The sequence below is a fragment of the Mesoplodon bidens genome (genome assembly GCF_964165515.1).
Source record: "Mesoplodon bidens genome assembly, chromosome: 10".
Lineage (NCBI taxonomy): Eukaryota > Metazoa > Chordata > Mammalia > Artiodactyla > Ziphiidae > Mesoplodon > Mesoplodon bidens.
In genome coordinates this window covers 57,196,005-57,210,343 of record NC_138172.1, presented here as the reverse complement: position 1 = coordinate 57,210,343, position 14,339 = coordinate 57,196,005, and the positions used below count along the sequence as shown (strand labels likewise).

Here is a 14,339-nt window from a genome sequence, read left to right as displayed (position 1 = left end):
ATGTTAAGTACTCTTACTTTGGGATCAATCCAAACCATTTATTCAATATTCCCCCTCAATAAAAAACCAAGGAAAGGAACATTCTATTCTCTTCTACTGGCAGTTATATCAAGCAAAGTAGAAGCCTTTCTCTTAACCACAAATAAAAGTTATATAATTTAGTTACTGATTAAACAATTAACTAGAAATATATTCAACTTAAAATCTATGAGTTCATGGCATTATCCTAGGATTCATTCACTGAACAAATATTCACTGAATATCTTCTATGTTTGCAAACCTAGAACAGACCTAGTTAAGAACTGAGTAATGATCCAGAAAAATTCTTTCCCGGCCCTCAGAGAACCTGGAGGCAAAGGGGCAAATTTCATTAAAATATTTAACTTCTGTAATATTAGCAACTAATTCACAAAAGTTATAGTAATAAACCTTTTAAATATAGAAGAAAACTACAGCTATCTGAGGCAAATAGAGCTTTCAACTATCACACCAGTAAAATCACCTAGAATGCTTAATGTTAAGGTACTGACAAACAGGGATCTCTCATTACTCCAGACTAATGAGAGATGGAAGACGAGGAGTAAGCAGTGGTCTGGCACCAACCATGAGTTCAAATCTCAGGTTAGCCTCTTACTAACCGTATGGCCTGGGAAATTTCAGAAACCCTCTCTGCCTATGAGTTCACATCTGCAACAGGAATAGAAAGTGATTTAAAGATGCCAAAAAAAGGGGCTTCCCTGGTGGCGCAGTGGTTGGGAGTCTGCCTGCCAATGCAGGGGACGCAGGTTCGTGCCCTGGTCTGGGGGGATCCCACATGCCGCGGAGCGACTGGGCCCGTGAGCCAAAATTACTGAGCCTGCGCGTCTGGAGCCTGTGCTCCGCAACAGGAGAGGCCGCGATAGTGAGAGGCCCGCGCACTGCGATGAAGAGTGGCCCCCGCTCTCCACAGCTGGAGAAAGCCCTCGCACAGAAACGAAGACCCAACACAGCCAAAAATAAATAAATAAATAAAACTGTCAACAAGTAAAAATAAACACTATTAAAAAAATAATAATAATAACGATGGTGTCTTAATTAGCTCCTTGCTTAAGAGGAAACAGAGTTATCCAAGCCAGTAGGAAAAAAAGATAATAATAAAGATGCCAAAAAAAATGCATGGTTCAAAGCAGGCTTTCTCTAAAAAGTCAGTTTCCAGTTCTTCACCAACTTAGCCACAGCAAGGTTAAAACCAAAAATCCTAGATAAGTGACACGCATCAATGTGAGAAAAATGACATCCTTCACCGCCAGTGCTGCGATTGAAGGAAGAGTGAGCAGTAGAATATCACTGAGGTTTACACTCAAATGGAAATATAAAAACACCTTCAGAAGAGGGAAAAAAATGATCATCACTCTTTTCCAAATTACTGGCTTCTAAAAACTGGCTAAGTGGAAATCATTTCTTTAGTTTTACGTGTAACTAATTTTTTAAAGTGTAGGGCTAGACGTTTCACATGGATTACACAGAACAACAGGAGGAACCCGCAGTTACAGGGGCGTCTTCCCAGAGCAATGCCATGCTGCACAGCCCAGAGAAGCCAGTCAGCAAGGCAGATGCTGCCTTCTGGAGCAAACACAGGACAGCAATGCGAGTGGGGCCCCTGCAACTATGCCACAGTACTCTCAACAAATGTAATTAACCTGGATAATTTTTTTAATGTATATGATCCTCAATTGAAGGGAAGTATAAAAATCATAAAGGAAAACAAAGTTTAAAGACATATATATAACCAGGCAGTTACTTCCTTACACTTAAGGCACTTTCATTTATAACAGCATCACCCTCAGTCTCTTCCCACATCCTACCTTCCACTGACTCCTCACTAATCTAAATCCCTTGATAGAAAGAAGTTGAAAGGGAGAGAAGGATCAGGACATCGGTAGGAGAGAAGGATCAGGACATCGGTAACATGCAAACTTAAAATTTCCAAAGGAATCGAGCATTCATTATCATAATTAGGCATGTAGTATCTGATTTTACTGATAGACATGTATTGTTATACAGCACCTTTAGAACATGAAAAATTACACAGTTCATAATATATTACACTATATCGACAGCTATACAATTCTCTTTCATGAAATAGCTGGATAAATATGTCAACCCACGACATAAAACAATATAAGAAATCATCCTATTTTACTGAATATGTTTGCATGGTTCAAAAATCAAAACTATATTGAAAGGTATACAGTGTGTCCCCTGCATATGAACGAGTTCCATTCTGAGAGCACATTCATAAGTCCAATTTGTTCGTAAGTCCAACAAAGTTAGCCTAGGTACCCACCTAATACAATCAGCTGTATAGTACTGCACTGTAATAGGTTTATCATACTTTTCACACAAATAATAGATAAAAAACAAACACAAAAAATAAAAACATTTTTAATCTTACAGTCCAGTACCTTGAAAAGTACAATGGTACAGTACAACAGCTGGCGTGCAGGGGGTGGCATCAAGTGAAACAGGCAAGAAGAGTTACTGACTGGAGGAGGGAGAGGAGGTGGGAGATGGTAGAGCTGAAGCATAGTCAGCAATAGGAGACGGAGGGCAAGCTGCAATTTCACTCATGCCTGACGTTGATGGCACAGGTTCTGGTTCCTTGCTGGATTCAATTCTATCTACCCTCTTGAAAAAACGATCCAGTGATGTCTGGGTAGTAGCTCTTTTTTTTTCACCATAGATGACACGGTAGCACTGGACTGCCTTCTGAACGGCTGCTGCAACCTTCGTGTACCGTTCCATTTTCGGGTCCTGTGCCTCAAAAACTAACAGTGCCTCCTCAAATAAAGAAAATCCCCTTGCCATTTCCTGCATCGTGAATCTCTTCGGTTCTTGAGTTACTTCTTCTTCCTCTTGTCTCTCTCCGTCCTTTCACTGGGCCTCCAATTCCAGGCACTTCTTAGCAGTACCAGCTACATCACTGCTGCTTTTACACTTGCTTCCAGACATCCTGGGCTTGAAATAAAGATACGGTACTACTGTACTCTATACAGTACTGTACAGTAAAGTACACAAAAGTACAACCACTTGTAGAGGATGCACGCAGGTGTCAATGTACGCCAGACACACGAACTAACTTACACGATTGGACATGCATGTTCACATCTTTGAAAGTTCCTACGTAGGGGACTTACCATACACTGAAGTTTTGTTCCCACTCTTGTCTCAAGTCCTGTTCCCTCATACCCTTAATGGCAATCGTTTTTATTAGTTTTTTGATAATATTTCCAGGGTATTTATACAAATACTAGTAAGTACAAATATACATTCTTATTACTCCCCTTAGAGAAAAGGCATGAAATAGTATCTTCTGACCCACACCTTGATTTTTTTAAATCAATTTATCCTAGAGATCTCTCCACATCAGTACAGAGATCTTCCTCATTCCTTTTTAATAGCTGTAGCAACCTACGGTGTGGATATACCATAATTTATTCATCCAGTGCCCTATCATGTTGCTTACAAAGTATCTTCTTAAGTGATACATTTTTCAAATCTCTCCTGTTACTGTAACAAAGTGAATTATAAATACCATAGGATTTGCTTTCTTAGACCTATAATAACACAACGTATTAGTGACCTACTTTTTTTCAGGGGGGCGGGGAGGGGGCACCACGTGGCATGCGGGGTTTTAGTTCCCAGACCAGGGATCGAACCTGTGTCCCCTGCCGTGCAAGCACAGAGCCCTAACTACTAGACTGCCAGGGAATTCCCAGTGACCTACTGTTCATATTTTGTAAGAACCATCAGAAATTTCTACCCCACATGGCTGCATTCTCTCCCCATCAAAGCTGAATGTCTGGGCTTCCCTGGTGGCGCAGTGGTTGAGAATCTGCCTGCCAATGCAGGGGACACAGGTTCGAGCCCTGGTCTGGGAAGATCCCACATGCCGCGGAGCAACCAGGCCCATGAGCCACAACTACTGAGCCTGTGCGTCTGGAGCCTGTGCTCCACAACAAGAGAGGCCACAATAGTGAGAGGCCCGCGCACCGCGATGAAGAGTGGCCCCCGCTTGCCACAACTGGAGGAAGCCCTCGCACAGAAACGAAGACCCAACACAGCCACAAATAAATAAATAAATAAATAAATAAACAAATAAGTTGAATGTCTTTCTCAGAGCCTTTAATTGTGCATTGTGAATCTCCCAAAAGTATAGCATGTGACATTTGCCGAACTTAAATTGGCTAAAACCTTTTGCAACCTACAGGTGTATAGTATTTTGCAAAACAAACTTTAGCAAGTACTGGGGTGAATTTAATAATTACTGTCATCTATGAAGTGAGACAGTGGCATGGACATATATACACTACCAAATGTAAAACAGATAGCTTGTGGGAAGTAGCCGCATAGCACAGGGAGAGCAGCTCGGTACTTTGTGTCCACCTAGAGGGGTGGGATAGGGAGGGTGGGAGGGAGATGCAAGAGGGAGGAGACATGGGGATATATGTATATGTATACCTGATTCACTTTGTTATACAGAAGAAACTAACACACCATTGTAAAGCAATTATACTCCAATAAAGATGTTAAAAAAAAAGGGGGGCATGTAACAGAATTCTGGTCAGTAAAACATATGGGGAAGTCTGTCAAGTGGCTTTTGGGAAAGGTTTCCTTATTCCTAAAAAAAGTTGCACAGGAGAGGGTCTCTGCTGTCTTTGGATAATGTTGCTTTAGAATGTGATCGAAATGCTACAGCCACCTTGTGAACATGAGGAGAGCCAGTCTAAGACCAAAGTCTCCCCACTAAATGGCACAGTAGAGTAATGGATGGAATATGAGTTCTTAATGAAATTAATGAGTCGCTGAATTGTTACCAAGTCTGTACTCTCATCATGTGAGATAACAAGATGGTAAATGTCCTTTTGTTAAATCACTTGGAGTTGAAGTTATGTAACTTATAGCCAAATACAACCTAATAATAGAATTTTATTTATATTTTTGTATTACTTTCTAATAAAAAAAGTTCTTAGCAATGACTGCCAAAAAAATAATAATAATAACTATTGTCATCTAGTTAAGCAAAATATAAGACTATGAACTTTCAAGGAAGGTACAAAACCAAACTGAGCTAATTTTTAGACTAGGCCTTAGCTGTTTTCTGAATTATAAACCCCTTCGAGATCTGAATGTAAAGCTATTTTGACCCTCTCCTAGATAATGCATATAAACTTAAAATTTTTCAGTGTCTGGGGATTCACGGACCCCTGAGGTCTTTCCACAGTCCCCATGGGCATATCTATTTTAGAAGCAATTTTAAATAGACAGTGCTATATTATCTATGGCACCATCAATACCCAACTCTAGGACAGAACTCACGAGTACTTTTCATACAAAGCTAATGAAAAACCAGCAGAAAATTCGCCATGAGGTGTTCCTTGGTGCAAAGTGAATAAAGCATACTCAAAGGGATCATATTTAACAATTAACGATATCAGGCAAAGTGGGAACTTTTACAAGGGGTTGTGGTCTGATTTTTACACAGGTGTCTTCTTATTTTAAATAAATAAATTAGGTTCTTACAGGATTAAGAAAGTCGGCCTTTAATTCACCTTATACAATGTGTAATCTTATCTGGGATTTTAAAAACGCAATACATTTTACATTAGACAGTAGTATCTACTAGAAATATAACTGCAGCAAATTTGAACATGACTGTGTAAATACCCAGGAGAAACAAAAAAAATTCTGTGTGTTTTAAATGCAGACCAAAGAATCCCCAAGTATGATTATAGTCATGCTATAATGATTAGGATAGAAGAGGTATTAAATTGAAAAGGTGACACATGCGGGGCCACCACATTTGGTTTTGAGGGTGATACAAAAGAGCATTCGGAGGAGAGAACCAGTAGGGGCTGAAGCCCAGTCCAGGCTCCTCCCATCAAGCCTGATGCTAAAGTTGCATCTGTCATAATTCAGACAAACACAGCCCTGTAATACCCTCTTCCCTCCCTTCCCTGACACTTCGTCCCCCCAGAACCCCACCCACCCATGGCAAATATTAAAAAGTGCTAAAATTTTGAAAAGGAAAGATGTTTTCTAGATCAAGATAATATCCCAGTAGCCAAAGTATAGTACAATGGGAACTTCTAATTTAAATTCTCAACAAAAATTTGTTTCTTAAGGACTTATTTTAACAGAAACATCTCCAATACTACCACGGAACTCAATGGGAAGAGTCTACTACACATAAATTTGCTTTATTCCTTTTGTGTTGTTGTTGAATATATCAATTCCTAAAGTGAGAGGAGTTCTGTGTAAGTATTGTCAGTATTTTTCCAGAATAAAGAGTAGTATTAGGCTGAAAATATTCTGTATATAAAAGAACAGGCACCAAGCACAAAAGCACCAAGTGTTAATTATATGTTATGGGAAATTATGAGAAAAAAAATTTTGAGTATCATCTTGTCCCTTCTCATGCTCTATATGAGTATAGGCATCTAGCACATGTGAATCCATTTTCAAAGATATATCCATTTCCCAAGTGTCTGATGAGAGATGATATACAACTCAACAGCTCTCTAAATCGAGCAATCTGACAAAAAGAAGCAATGCAGTCCTAGAATCCGGAGAGAAGGCGATTCTATACTGCCTGACATGCGAAAAGAATGAGAACCAAATTATACCAGTCAACATAACACTCTCTACAAAAAAAAAGAAAGGATATTAAAAATATTAGTGCATCTTTTCTATTTTGTTATGAAAGGTGGATTGTGTTTCACCCTTCACTGTGATACTTACTGGGCCCCCCCAAAAAACTGCTCTAAATAAACTTATTAAAATTCAAACTATGGGGCTTCCCTGGTGGCGCAGTGGTTGAGAGTCCGCCTGCCGATGCAGGGGATACGGGTCGTGCCCCGGTCCGGGAAGATCCCACATGCCGTGGAGCGGCTGGGCCCGTGAGCCATGGCCGCTGAGCCTGCGCGTCCGGAGCCTGTGCTCCGCAACGGGAGAGGCCACAACAGTGAGAGGCCCTCGTACCGCAAAAAAAAAAAATCAAACTATGGCTAAAGAAAAATTAAAATACTTAAAAATAACCTCGTTGGAGGAAATCTGAAAATATGCTTAAAATAGCCAAACTAGAACCTTTCTATACCGGCATATCAGCTCCAGATAAATATGCAAATCTATAGCATAATCTCATTATCTTCCTAAATCAAGCACTGAAAAAGTGTTTGGCCACTCTCATCACAGCAGTCACTGAAAAGCATTCAGCCCATGGAAGTAAAGAGTCAGTACTTTAGGAATCCAGGACTACTCCAGTCTGCTGGCCCTCTGCCCTCAGGAAGGCATGTCAGCAGCAGCATCACCAAACACCATCATAACACTATGCCAACCACAGACCCCTTCATGGTTTATTATCATTATACAGCTGGCCCTTTAACAACGCAGGTCAACTTATACGTGGACTTTTTTGCAACAAACACATACCACATCTCTACACGATCCACAGGTGGTTGAATCTGTGGATGTGGAACTGCAGATACAGAGGATTTTCCACTGCATGGAGGGTCAGAACCCCTAACTTCTGTGCTGTTCAAGGGTCAACTACAATTACAAATAATCCTAAAAGTCTCCCCAAGTTGTAAAATTCAATGAGTACTACTCAACAAAATACGTAAAGTTGTCTGCTAACAAAAACAGAGGCAAACATTTTAAGTTAGAACCTTGGAATAGCTACCCACTTTGTACAGGAATCAAAAATTCTCTTGTTCAAAAGGAGGCTAAAAAAGAGGGGGAGGTAGCTAACTGAACCTTTACATATATAAACACTTATCTTTATTACTGATACATGCTTATTGCAAAATTGGAAATAATATATGCAAAAAAAGTAGTAACTATAGAAGAATCCTTAATCAATAAGAGAAAGCTATAATATAAATCAAAAACCACAATGAATAATCTATAATATTAAACCTATGAATCACCTGTATGCTCCTTGATATAAATGGCCCATTTTGTGAGTTGCAGATACTATCTACTTTAAGATCACATTTGCAGCAAAATACAGTAAGAAAGAAAGGGAAGGAAAGAGGAAGAAAAACCCATTACAGGATGTTGACAAGTATAAGAGTCAAGGTTTTAGCACACCACATACCACTAAAATAACATACCAGGTTCCTCCAACACCAGGTTACTTTGGCTTTCGATTTTAACCTACTCAATTAACAGGAGTTTAGTGTAACAAAACACTCTATTTTCATCTTAAGTTCTCTTAGAAGAAAACCTGTGTACTTCCCCGGCTCAGTTACCAAATAAACCAATTCTTCAGTCCAACTCAACTGTCCCACAGTTTCAGTTGGACTGATGACAGATTTGCTATTGTTCCCTTTATTACATCTCCAGAGATCTTGGCCCAGAGATACCAACTATAAGGCCAAAAGGGAACTAAAATCCTTATAATGTGCCTGGGGTGCTTAATATCTCTAGAGCTAACCATACCTAGTCAGAGAGCTCCCCAAAGAGAATGCATACTTAAAGACCTACCAAAAACCTTCTACTGCCAATCACCACTGAATTCATACCAGGTTGTTAATATCTTTCATTTCTACTAACAACTACTTTTCTAAAAGTATTTCTAACTCATGAAAATGTTTTAACTGGCACTCACAAGTGGAATTAGCAGGAATGCAAATGCTATCACTGTATTCACTACACATGCCAAAATAAACTCAAGGAGGTTAGGATTCTGCCTACCTTGTCTGCTTATATCCCCAGTGCCTGCCACCTAGGAGATACTTAATAGATAGTGGTAGAATAAATGAAATTACATAACAATTATTAACAGAATCCTGTTAAATCATATAGTGCTTAAAAGTAGAACATTTGCTAAAACCTGGGAACCTTCTAAACAGTGCTATTTGTTGTAACAGGATTTAATCTATACCAGAAAATAAGAATGACAGTTCAAATCAATTCTCAGGGAGGCCTAGGATAATGAGTTTTTGTACAAAGCAAACAAAAGTTGCATTTTTTTCTATAAGATAAATGCCTTTCCTCAAAACCATAATCAATGAAAATTACAGAATTTTAAGAGCAGAAGAAACCTTAGAGCCTGATTTATGAAACAGATGGGCTCCGGTTTCAGAGTAATATAAACTGCCACCAATTTATTCAAAAATTTTTGCATAATTACTTACCTAAGATAGCATTTTAGGAGTAATAATTTTATTCTACTTTTTTTTTTACTGTGCTAAGCAGTTGGCTAGGGGTTAGAGAAGTTATGACTGATGAATACCATAATCTTCCACTTTTATGACATGCATTTACCAGTGGAAAATCAGTAAGGAAAGAGATAATTTGGTCAATGCAAATAGTTCCTCTTCCCAGTTTTCAAGTAATAGTGTTCTCTATTACTTAAACCAACAGTTCTCCTGTTCTCTCATTCTATTTTTAGACTGTATGATAGCTTATCATATTTGATTTATATTATCAATTTGTACATGGTTACTGTAGCCAAGTCTTATCTTCCCAAGATTTAGGAGGTATACCCTTCCAAAGTGCTCCCCTGCCATGCCATTAATAACAGTGTTTGATAATTCCTTTGTCATTTGTCTCCCTCATTTGAGCAGAGCTGGTTCTGTCTTGTTGGATACTACAGAATGGGTTCTAAGTAGTGTTATCACAATGAATGATTTGGAAGGCAATGGCATTATCAGAGGCCTCCTTTGCTAGCTAAGGAGGCAATATTTGAGAACACATCATGGTTTCTCTCCAGCTTTATGTAAACGCTGAGGCTCTTTACTGTTCTGAATTGAAAGTTTGCAAATAGTAAATTTAAGAACAGCCAAGTGTATCTGATACATAGTATCAGAGAAGGTGCTAAGAAATACATCTAAAACAGTTTATTCAGAGGCCACACAAAGAATTACAGAAGATCCTTAGGACGAACGAGCTTCCAGGATTCCATTACCATCAGTACGAGTGATCTCCCCAAAAACCACTGCTAAATGACTTCACTGTCTGGAGACTAACCTTTTCTCCATGTTTTGAGAATTTATAGGTGAACATGTTGAAATGATGAATGGCTACTCTCCAGGCCCTTACAATAACCTCTAAAAGGACGGGGGGAGCGGGGGGCGGATAAGTGAAATTCTTGAATAAAAATACGTGAAAAGCAATTTTCCTGTTAGTTATGAAAGACTGGAAGTTTTTCACTGCAACCTTCCCCCCTTTCCTGGTCACCAAGTAAGAGCTGGAACTAACACCTCTATGCCCTTTGAGTCACGAACTATGAAGGAAGGAAAGAATCACAACCGTGGGGACCTATGCATCCTACACGAAAGCAGGAAGTCAGTTTCTTGAGCGTGGGCCACCCGTCCGGCATCCCAAATGCGAATGCCGACCTTTTGAAAGCCCACCCCCACTCCCATCTCACCCTGAAGCCACCCCCCAGCTTCAGCGGAAAACGCGCTTTTGCTAGGCTGCTGAAAAGAGCAGCGTGCAGGGTCAGAACACCTTCCACTTTGCACTTGGCCTGCGCCAGGAGGACACTCGGGTTCTCGCCAGGAGAGGAGGAGGCTGGCCGGGCAGAGTCGGCAGCGAGACGCAGCCTTGGCCGCCAACGCAGGCGGCTCGTCCACGCGGCCGGAGAAGTCCCGGAACAAAGCACGCGGCAGGCGGGTGGGGAGACAGGGAAGACGGCGAAGATTTAACCGGCTCCTCACCACGGCCTGTGGCTTAGCCAGGTGGGGCAGCGCTCCTCCTCGCGGGGAGAGGATGGGTTTATCGAGGGTCTGACCTCAAGTCCAGCGCCAAGGCCACTGGAACCTAGACCTGGCGGGGAGAACGCCGGGAAGGAGAGGCGAGCCCCGCAGAGAGGAGGAGGCGCCTGTCCGGCTGTTGACCGGCCGAGCCCGCGGGCTGCCGGGGACCCCCGGATGCCGAGACCCCTGGACGCGGCAGCCAGGATGCCGGCGGCGCGCTGCCGGCGGCGCGCTGCCGGCCCCCCCACGCCGGCCTCCTTGGCGCCGCGCCGCCCGCCCCCAGCTCCGGGCGGTCACACAAAGGGGCTGCCCCGGCGCGCCGGCCGCCTTTGGTCGGGGGGGCCCGACCCGGGACCTGCGGCCGGCCCGCCGCGCCCCAGCCTTTGTCCGCCGCGCCCCGCGCCCGCCTGCCGAGGAGCCCCGCCGCCCGCACCCTTCTCGTTACCCGGGTGAGAAGCGGTCTCATCTGCTCTCCGGCCCCGTCCGCCTCCATGGTCGGCCGTCCAGCCCGCGGCGGCCGATCCGCTGCTGCCCCGCGCGGTCCGCCCGCCGCCGCCGCCGCGGCCGAGAGCCGGACGCGCGAGGGGAAACGAACGTGCGCTCGTGAGCGAGGCGCTCGCGTGGGGAGAGCCGTGAGCCAGAGACTTGAGCGCGTGCGCGGCGACCGCGAAGCTGCCTCTCGCGGGCGCTCGAGGCCGCAGCGTGGAACGTGGAGCGGGCACTGAGCTGGAGAGAGGCCGAAGCGGGGAGGAGGGCGCCGCGGAGGCCCGGGGGCGGGGGACAGGCCGTGACGTAAGTAGGCCCCGCCCACAGCCCGCCCCCTGGCGCCACGCCCCCGGCTGGCCGGGGTCCTCCCAGGCGAGTCCCGGCCCGGCGGCCAGGCAGCCCAGAGATGGAGCGGGAGGGTGGGAGGAAGATGGGCGTCCCAGCCACTCGGAGGCCTTCGGGGTTCCACACTCATCTCGGCGCCACGCCACCTCCTCAGGAGTCCCGCCCCTCTAAAATCTTAAGTGACCGAAACTAAGCGTGTAGCTCGTTTTCCTAGTCCGAGGGGGGCTGGGGGGTCACCACGGCGCCTACCTCCTAACCACGTTCCTCGTGGCAGGAGGGAAGAAGGCCGCTGCCCATTACAGGGGCGCTCACGGGAGCCCCAAAGGAACTAACGGGTCGTTAGGAGTGCTGCAAGGTTTCTTTCTCTGTTCTGTTGGGACGAACCCCAACTCGGGGCCAGTGAAACAGGGAGCACTGCTGGCCGGGGGTCCTCGTGTGCTTGCGCCCCTGACCGGGCACCACTGCGGCACCCACACCCAAGTCCACCCTCTGGGGCACCCCCCCCCATATCCACAGCTCTAACTGCACATGGTGACGGTGCCTGCTACACAGGGTCATTGAAGGATCAAGTGAATTTCTATCCTTAAACGTACCTGAAACATAGCATGCTTATTAGAGGCATTATTGTTTACTAGGTTGTCTTGCGTGTTTAAAAAAGAGTACAAAAAGATTAGCTGGGAAGAGCTAAATCAGTGCTATGGAAGGAAACTTTATATTCCAGCAAGTCTGGAGCACTTACCCTATCCATCTCAAAATAGATATTAGTAAAGCCCTTTGTCAGAAATAGTTAAGTATGCTGGATGACTCCTTCCTGGTTTGGATCTTAGTCCCCTTTTTTTCTAAATTTCCCAGAGAGTTACTTCTAGGTGGGCACCCATTATTCACTTACTGTGTAAAGAAGCCTACAATTAGACACTGTACGTTAAGGCAAACATGCTGCATCTCTAATCCTCACAACACCACAATATGTTTTCTGTTATCCCCATTTTACAGATGAAGAAGCTGAGCTTCAGAGAGGTAACTGGTTTTAAATCCTAGTTAGTGGAACTGCTCTATTGCACCATTCTAATGACTCATTAAAGAAAGTTGTACAGCAACAAGGAAAAGGGATGAAAAGATGAAACAAGAATGAAAAGGAAAGAATATGGAGAAAGAGAGGAACTGGAATTTAAAAAAAAAAAAGAACCTCCTAAAGCTGTTTAAGGCTTCAATCACTTTTACCCATACCATCACAAAGTAAATATGATTTATATTGAAGAATTAGTTCTGGGGTCTCTTAAAATGCAGCCTCCCTACCAAAAAGCTAATTAGTGTATACAGAACATCTTCTATTCCCTTTCTCTGCTTTATTTTTCTATACAGCAGTTACTCTTTTATAACATTCTATATATTTATGCTTCATTATGTTTATCATCTGTATACACACACACACACACTCACACACACTGATGTAACAAAATTATTTTAAAGGCAAGACAAGAAAAATTTAACATGCACTTTTTTCTGCCGTCTGAGCCACTACCCTCTCCCGTTTCATGTGTATTGTGCATCTGCATTACACATTAATTAGATCCCCTTAGAAGACACAGGAATGCCTACTAGCCAAAAAAAAAAAAAAAAAAAAAAGAAGGCAATATCCTTCTGGCACTAGCAAGGTAATTCCTTAGGAGATAACATTCCTTTCTCAATCCTGTAAGGGGTAACAATGACCCACTATCACCTTGTTGGACAATGTAAACTGTCAATAAGTTACTTTGATATATAACCATTTGTCTCAAAAACTTACATAGCTGTGCTTTGACCTCTAATGGGCAGATCAGTCCTCAGAGCTTTCTGAAAGACTATCTCCTGGGTTATAACCCTCAGGTTGGCTCGAATAAAATTGTCCATTTCTTTCTTAGGTTGACTATCAATTAATTTTTAAATTATCGATTAATTTTAACATTAAACACAGAGTAATGTGTGCTCCAGGCTTCCCTGGTGGCACAGTGGTTAAGAATCCACCTGCTAGTGCAGGGGACACGAGTTTGAGCCCTAGTCCGGGAAGATCCCACATGCCACGGAGCAACTGGGCCCGTGCGCCACAACTACTGAGCCTGTGCTCTAGAGCCTGCGAGCCACAACTACTGAGCCCGAGTGCCACAACTACTGAGGCCGGCATGCCTAGAGCCCGTGCTCTGCAACAAGAGAAGCCACCCAATGAGAAGCCTGTGCACCGCAACGAAGAGTAGCCCCCGCTCACCGCAGCTAATTAATTAATTAATTAATTAATTAATTATTTTTAAAAATGTGTGCTCCATGTTAGCTTCATGCAAACAGTAATTTTTTTGCCTGTTTCATTTTTCTGTTATATTCCCAGCATGCCTAGAAGAGTGGTTGGCCTTTGTAAGCTTTCAGTACCTGTGTTAATTGAATGAATTTGGGAGGTGGGGAAGAGGGGAGGCGAACATCCTTTAAGACCTAGGAGCATCCTGGGAGAAATCTGAGGCCAAAGTAGTGACAAGAGCAAAGTAGGAACCTATACCCTTGGTGCCAGAGTTGAAAGAGCTAAGTAGGCAACTTCAAAAAGGGCTTCAAAATATATGTTCAGGAGACCATGCTAGAAAATGAGTTTCTCTTAATCCAACTTGTGAAAAGAAAAAAATAAGCCCTTGGTTTACTTAATCCACAATTAGTTTCTGAGTGACCTCTCTGTTGCCATGCACTTTTTCCACTCCTCAGTTCATCCCACCTGCTGGAAAAATAGTGTAGTAAAGGTCTGAA

General features: G+C 43.2%; 1 protein-coding gene across 5 annotated transcripts in view; it reads right to left on the bottom strand.

Moving 5' to 3' along the window:
- Window positions 1-11,497, bottom strand: part of SLC4A7 (solute carrier family 4 member 7) — a 117,659-nt gene extending 106,162 nt beyond the window's left edge. For all 5 annotated transcript variants that reach the window (XM_081247723.1, XM_081247724.1, XM_081247725.1 and 2 more), the window contains exon 1: window positions 11,191-11,497. In XM_081247723.1, coding sequence (XP_081103849.1) covers window positions 11,191-11,238 — 48 coding nt within the window. In that variant the 5' untranslated portion in view covers window positions 11,239-11,497. The remainder of the gene's footprint in view (window positions 1-11,190) is intronic.
- Between the last annotated feature and the right edge of the window lie 2,842 nt (window positions 11,498-14,339).